The sequence below is a fragment of the Topomyia yanbarensis genome, chromosome 2 (genome assembly GCF_030247195.1).
Source record: "Topomyia yanbarensis strain Yona2022 chromosome 2, ASM3024719v1, whole genome shotgun sequence".
Lineage (NCBI taxonomy): Eukaryota > Metazoa > Arthropoda > Insecta > Diptera > Culicidae > Topomyia > Topomyia yanbarensis.
The window spans coordinates 171,626,882-171,634,573 of record NC_080671.1 but is presented as its reverse complement, the minus strand read 5'-3'; the positions used below and the strand labels follow the sequence as shown (position 1 = coordinate 171,634,573).

The window sequence follows — 7,692 nt, the reverse complement described above, 5'->3', positions numbered from 1 at the left end:
AAAAAATGTACATTTTGGCATTGAACTCAAGGCTATATTGTGATATTGAAAACGATTGAGGTATAGTCGGGAACAAATGCATCAATTAGAATATAAAATTGTTTAAATCACCATTTTGAAATCAAGAATGATTGTGATTCTATACATCTATCAAATAGCGATTTAAATTCAAGATGTTTTCACTTTGCTACATCGATTTGTTTTAACACTTTTTATTATTACTTGGTGTAAGATAATTTATTATCAATATGTCGGCGCCGATTTCTCAAGGCTACCGAACACGTGGGGGACTCTGTCCCGAGATAAATTAACACGGAAGTGGACTGTATACACTTTGGTGGAAGGGAAAAAACATGGCGGAACACGGGAATTTCTTTTCTTGCGTTCTGGTAACGGGCAACAATAATTAAACCACTTTCAAGTTCTTATTCAACTATTATTCACTACCTTATTTATCTTAATCACTTATTCACTGAAAATATTGTTCACTTGTTATCCATCGCACGACTTGAATTTGAATGAGAATGATTAATTTATGTCTACGCCTTATATACCAAATCCCACAAAATGGCTTCCTTGTCGTCAGCGGAAACACAAAGTGCGCTCTCTCTCTCTTCCGGAAATGCAAAAAACGCGCGCAATCACTCTCTGTTGACATATCACAGTTGATCCACAAAAATGTTGATCGCAGCAATCGGGGGGTCGTTCAGTTGTCATTTAAAAATTTTCTTCGAGCTGAGTAGAAGGGCTCGAACATCCTCCGCCCAGAGAAGAAGAAAGAAGATTACCCTGGCTGGTTTTCCAAGATAGGCAATGGTGCCAATTTGTGAATGGGCCGTGTGAGAATTCCAGACCGTGTGCGAACGTCCACAACACGGACTAAGTCATCTTCGCCTGGATACGTCTGCTCTACCTTTCCCATTTTCCATACTTGTGCAGGTAAGTTGTCCTCCTTTATTAGCACTATCATTCCAGGGCGCACATTGACACGTTTGCGCGTCCATTTTTCTCGACCTTGAAGCTCAACTAAATATTCTCTTGACCATCGCTTCCAGAAATGGTCTCGAAGAACCTGAATGTATTGCCATCGTGACAATCTATTCTGCGGTATGCCCTCGCAAGTGGGCTCAGGAATCGCTGTAAGCGGACGGTCAATCATTAGATGCCCCGGAGTCAGGACTTCCTGGTCATGAGGATCATCCGAGTGTGCAAACAACGGCCTCGAATTCAATATGGCCTCGATCTGACAAAGCAACGTACTGAATTCAACGATGGTAAGTGATGCTGGGTTACAAATTTTCCTTAACACGGTTTTCACACTCTTTACTCCCGCTTCCCACAATCCGCCGAAATGCGGAGCATTTGGTGGGATGGTCTTCCACTGAATCTGTTTTGGCTGACAAAACTCAAAAATTTTCTGCTCTGTCATTTGCTTCTTGAACATTTCATACAGTTCCCTTAGCTCATTCTTTGCTCCCACAAAATTTGTTCCGTTGTCGGAATAAATTTCCTCAGGGACTCCACGTCTAGACACGAAACGTTGCAAAGCTGCCAGAAAGGCAACTGTCGAGAGATTTTCTACCGCCTCCAAATGTATTCCCTTGGTGACCATGCAAATGAAAACGCAAATGTAGCCCTTCACTGGAATTGCTTTACGGACGCCCTGCCTTATCATAATGGGCCCGGCGAAATCCACACCAACCTTCAAAAATGCAGGAGCTTTTTCCAAGCGACATCCAGGTAGATCTCCCATAAATTGATTCAATGTTTTTGGATTTACCTTGAAACAACGAACACAGATTCTCGTAATCAGTCGTATGGTGTTGCGACACTTAGGGATCCAAAACTGTTGTCGAAGAATCGCCATCAGTTCTGACGGACCTACATGCAGGTTCTCCTGATGCAATGCCTTGATTAGACTTCGAACCACCGGATTATTAGCTGGCAAAATCCACTGGTGCTTTACGTCGAATGGTAGCTTGGAATGGCGCAGTCGGTCACCAACTCGCAGTAAACCTTCATGGTCCAATAAAGGACACAAATTTTGCATATATTTGCAGGGCTCACCTGTTAAAACACGCTGGATCTCGCTGTTATACTCCAGGTTTTGCACTACCCGAATTGTTGTCTTCATAGCCTCACGAAGCTCAATCACTGTTGGTAGTTTTCCTAAAGTGCGATTTTCCTTCCTTTTCTTGACGTTGTTGCGAAATCGTAGCACATAGGCTAAGACGCGTTGCAGTTTTCTAAATGACTCGAATTTAGTGAACACTGGAAGTTCATCGTACCTCGCAACTATATTCACCGAAACGATTGGCCTTAACTCTGGGATTTCTTCGATGGGCAAGGGTGGGGGAATTTCCATTCGATAAATTGCATCTCTCAAAACCGCTGGACCATTCCACCACAAATCACTATTCGCTACCTTGCTAGCTGATAACCCTCGTGACACTATGTCAGCGGGATTATCCTTTGTTGGAATATATTTCCACTCAAACTTAGTACCAGTTGCTGTTATTTCTCTCACTCGATTGCGAACATATAAATCCAACTGCTCGGGTTGCTTAGTAAGCCATGCCAATATTACCTGACTGTCTGACCAAAGTATCACTTCATTGAATGACATTTTCAAAGCAGAAAGAATTTTCACTACCAGACGATGCAGCAGAAGAGCTGCCAACAACTCCTTTCTTGGTATACTTAGCGGTGCGATGGGAGCCACTTTCGATTTTCCACTAATAATTTTCATGCTTGTAGATCCATCTTCGCATATCGACCGTATATATACACAAGCTCCGTATGCCACATCGGAGGCATCCGCAAACCCATGCATTTCGAATGCCACAGCACTGCTGCTTACCACTCTTCTTGGTATCCGAAGTTGATTGACCCCTTCCAGTGCATGTAAGAAACCTGTCCAACCTTTGACCAAATCACCAACAATTGGCTCGTCCCAATCGAGTTTCTCCTTCCAGACCAATTGCATTAACATTTTCCCAATAACGACGACAGGAGCCACTAGTCCCAAAGGGTCGAACATCTGGGAGACTAGCGACAAAATCTGACGCTTTGTAGGCTGCTTTACGTTCGTGGTGGGCATCGATACAAACATTAATTCATCTGAATCTGGATTCCACATAATACCCAAGGTTTTTATTACTTCATTTGCTCCATATTCGCTTAAACTTACTAACTCTTCACGATCTTCTCTCGGTAACGATTCTAGCAGCTCTGGAATATTTGACGACCATTTATGAAGATGAAAGCCACCGGCCTCCATCATGCTGATTAGCTGCCTTTGAGCTTCAAACGCCTGCGGAAGGCTATCGTAACCAAAGAGTGCGTTGTCCACATAACAGCTGTTCTCGACAATGGAAGCTGCTAGAGGATATTTGTGCTTCTCATCAATTGCCAATTGAAGAAGTGCCCTTGTTGCCAGAAAAGGTGCTGAAGCCGTCCCATAGGTAACCGTGGTTAGTTCTAACACTCGAAGTGGATCAGAAGGATTCTTTCTCCAAAATATTCTTTGTAGAGGGGTGTGACAATCAGCAACCACAATCTGCCTGTACATTTTTGCAATGTCAGCCGTCAAAACAAATCGATGTTCCCGGAATCTGAGCACTATAGCAAGCAAATCGCTTTGGCTGATTGGACCAATCTTCATCATCTCATTCAATGATAAACCAGACATCTTAGCAGACGCATCAAAAACAACGCGGCACTTCGTTGTTGTGTTTGAAGGTCGTAAAACTGCGTGATGAGGTAAGTACCACTTTCTCATCCCTGGTGCGTCATTCTTCTCATATACTTCCTTACAGTGACCCAAGGATTCGTACTCCTGCATGAAGTCTACGTATTGCCGTTTTAACTCTGGTTGTTGGGCAAAACGTTTCTCTAACCCGAAGAATCGTCGGAGCGCCAACGAGCTGGATTCTCCGAGCTGCTCCAGTGAATCTCTTAATGGCAATTGCACCACATATCTTCCTGTTTCATCTCTTCGGTGTGTTGCTATGAAGTGCCTTTCACATTCATCCTCTTCGGTGCTTGACTGGAATTGCTGGGGAACGCTCTCTACTTCCCAAAATCGCTGAATCGAGTCGCAAAGTTCCTCGATCGTAACCGAATGTGAATACACGACATTATCCTGAATGGCTTCGCTGCAATGTGTACCACCTACCACCCAACCGAACTTCGTTTCAGTTATGATAGGAAGCTCTTCGGAAAGTATGATGCGCCCTGGTAGAAGTAACTTCAAGAACCATTGATTGCCGATTAGCATGTCAATCCCGCCAGTAGAATTGAATGATGGATCGGACAGTTGAACTCCAGCTGGAATCTCCCATGAACGGATGTCTATATTTGAAACTGGAAGATTTGATGTCACCCTTTTGGTTATCAAGCAATTGAGCTTCAGCTGATAGTCCAGGTATCTGGATCGGATCTGCACTTCGATACCCTTGTCAGTACGAGACAGCATTCCATCAACTCCAGCAATTCTAACGTTTGTATGATATCCATCTAAACCGAGACGGTCTGCCATGCCTTGTGAAATCAGATTTACCTGGGAAGCAGAATCCAATAAAACACGACAGGGGTGTGGGTGATTGTTTCTGTCCATCACGTTTACGACTGCGGTTAGCAGTAGGACCGATGGAACTACTAGTCCCTTGTTTGTTGAGCAAGCTGCAGTCGTCACTTGTGTACTAGTAGACGGCCGTTGCTCATCCGCTTTCGGTGCTTGAACCTGTGCTGCTGGTCTGGATGACTTCGTTTCGTCGGGAATTTCCGCTGCTTTAAAAGGCTGACTGTCCGCATGCAATAGGCTATGGTGCTTACGCTGACACTTAACGCACGTTCGATTGGAAGGACAGTCTAATCCGCGATGTCCCTTCCTAAGACAGTTGAAGCAAACGTTCCTTTCTCGCACCTTCGCGAGTCGCTGGGGAACGGACATGGCTAAGAACTGGGGACACCTGAACCCTTTGTGCTGAGAATCACCGCAGAACTCGCACTTGAACTTTGACTCGCTGGCGGACGTGGTAACCAGTGAGTGCTGACCAGTACTCTTAACAGACTTCTTTGCTGGTTGGTTCTCCTTTGAATTGGAGGTTTCACATCTCTCCAAGATGAAACACTGCTCCTTCAGAAACTTGATGGTTGCATCGTATGATGGAAGCTCTCCATGCTTGATGGTAGTCTCCCATCGTCTTCTTGTTTCCTTATCCAGGGCTTCGGAGAGCAGGTGCACAACGAACTGCTCCGATATGCCAGTGAATTCTTGATTGAGGAATTTCAAGTTTTCAACATGCCTCGAGCACTCGTCCACTAGTGCTCTTAACTCTTTACCGTTTTCATTTGCCATTTTTCTGAGACTGAAGAGGCCATGGATATGAGTTCCTACCATGTGTCGTAGGTTCTCATACCGTTCCTGCAGTATCTCCCAGGCATGCTTGTAATTGCCATCGTTGATCGTCTTGGCATCAATAATTCCAGCGGCACTGCCCACCAGGGCCTTGTCTAGGTGGTAAAGCTTAATGGCGGGAGGGTCGGCTGTGTTATCTACCAGGTCTCTGAACACGACTTTGAACTTTGACCAGTTTTCGTACTTACCGTCGAAAGTCGGAATCGGTACCTTCAACGGTTGCTGAACCATCACTGGGTTCCGAAGCGGAGCAGCTACGTTTGGGTTGGAACCTACTGGAGCAACACTTAAACGCTCCATATGGTCTTCCAAAGCCATTAGTACTTGATCGTGGAGCTCATCAAATATCAAAAAATGTGCATCATGCTCTTCTCTACTTGAGGATGGAATTAGAGGAAGCATCTTCTCCTGTATGTCGTGGTATTCTTTGTGCGCCGAGTCTATCTTCTTTGCATAGACTCGCAGTTGAGAAGATGGCAGCTCATCGTTTTCATGCAGTATGTTTAAAATTCTAGTTAGCTTACCTTTTGCCAGCCCACGCTGGTGGACGAATGCTTCTACCTGTTCCATGATCAATCGTTGCGCTTTCTTGATCTTCTTAACGCTAGTTGAAGGTGAATTACTGGTAATCGGTGTTGCAGCAGGCGGATTGCTTCCTGCAGATGACGTGGACTCTTGGTGCTTGATGGGTGTTCGCTTCAGCGGCATGACACTGAGGAACGCCTAAAACCCGGCATTGGTAACCGGAGCTGATCTTAACAGCCTCTTCACTTAACTTCTGGAACCACTTTTCCAAACACGTCAATGCTTGTTCGATTCTTCTTCTTTTCCACCTCACTTAACTTCTTTTCTACTTCAATCGTTTATTGTCACTTATTTTTCCATTGTGCCCGTTCCGAAGCAAACTTCACGAGACATCCTAAGCCAGTCACCACTTCCACCACCAAACACTGTACTGCACTCAATCCGGTTCGAGTGGACCAAAATGTCGGCGCCGATTTCTCAAGGCTACCGAACACGTGGGGGACTCTGTCCCGAGATAAATTAACACGGAAGTGGACTGTATACACTTTGGTGGAAGGGAAAAAACATGGCGGAACACGGGAATTTCTTTTCTTGCGTTCTGGTAACGGGCAACAATAATTAAACCACTTTCAAGTTCTTATTCAACTATTATTCACTACCTTATTTATCTTAATCACTTATTCACTGAAAATATTGTTCACTTGTTATCCATCGCACGACTTGAATTTGAATGAGAATGATTAATTTATTTCTACGCCTTATATACCAAATCCCACAAAATGGCTTCCTTGTCGTCAGCGGAAACACAAAGTGCGCTCTCTCTCTCTTCCGGAAATGCAAAAAACGCGCGCAATCACTCTCTGTTGACATATCACAGTTGATCCACAAAAATGTTGATCGCAGCAATCGGGGGGTCGTTCAGTTGTCATTTAAAAATTTTCTTCGAGCTGAGTAGAAGGGCTCGAACACAATATTTAGTATTACTTTTTCCAAAAAAAATTATGTTCCTGATGGTCAAAATAAATATAACATAAAGTAACTCAAAGTACGTGGGAGCTTTTTACACCTTTTGGTAATTTTATATCCTTTAAGTATTCCGATTGTTAACCAATTTAAAAAATGACATGAAACAAAAACTCAAATCAGAATCTCGAACGACAGTCGACAGCAATCAAACTATCGAGCAACTACGTTCGACTCGAGTCGCTTTCGAGTTCGATTGTTATGGTTACATAATGCCAACACTTCTCGATAATCTAGTACTTCTTCAAGCTAACTCGAACGAAAATTTACTTTCGAGCTCGGTTCGAAATACACAATGCAAAACAAGGTCGAGTCGATAGAATTTTGATCGAATCGAGATGCGTAATGCCACCCCAGGTCTAACATTGAAAATCGGCCAATATTTATGGTAGTTATGCCCCGAGAACAAAACTATGTTCACAACTCCCCACCGTCCTCTACTTTTTTCAATAGCTTAGACATTTTCGACTCTATTCATTATTACAAGAGTCGCCACATCTTCAAGTTTTAAGAAATGGCTTCAAATATTTGAAAAAACATCAAAACAGTAGGGGAAAGTGAGGACACTTGATCCTCCTTGGGGATATTTGATTTACTGGCCATATCTCACAATCTATACGCATAAAGTTATCACAATATAATAGCACAGCAAATAGACAACATATTTTGATATCAAGCATCAAATTGAAACCTTATTTTGATATCAATTTAAACTTTTTCAG

At 43.5% G+C, this 7,692-nt stretch overlaps 1 protein-coding gene across 1 annotated transcript; it reads right to left on the bottom strand.

The window, feature by feature from the left end:
• Positions 1 to 1,511: 1,511 nt before the first annotated feature.
• On the bottom strand, positions 1,512 to 6,130 carry LOC131679895 (uncharacterized). The gene is made up of 2 exons (XM_058960646.1): positions 1,583 to 6,130; positions 1,512 to 1,526 (listed from the first exon to the last, which is right to left on the bottom strand). Exons 1-2 carry the CDS (start codon positions 6,128 to 6,130, stop codon positions 1,512 to 1,514), a joined length of 4,563 nt encoding a protein of 1,520 aa, XP_058816629.1.
• Positions 6,131 to 7,692: the final 1,562 nt, after the last annotated feature.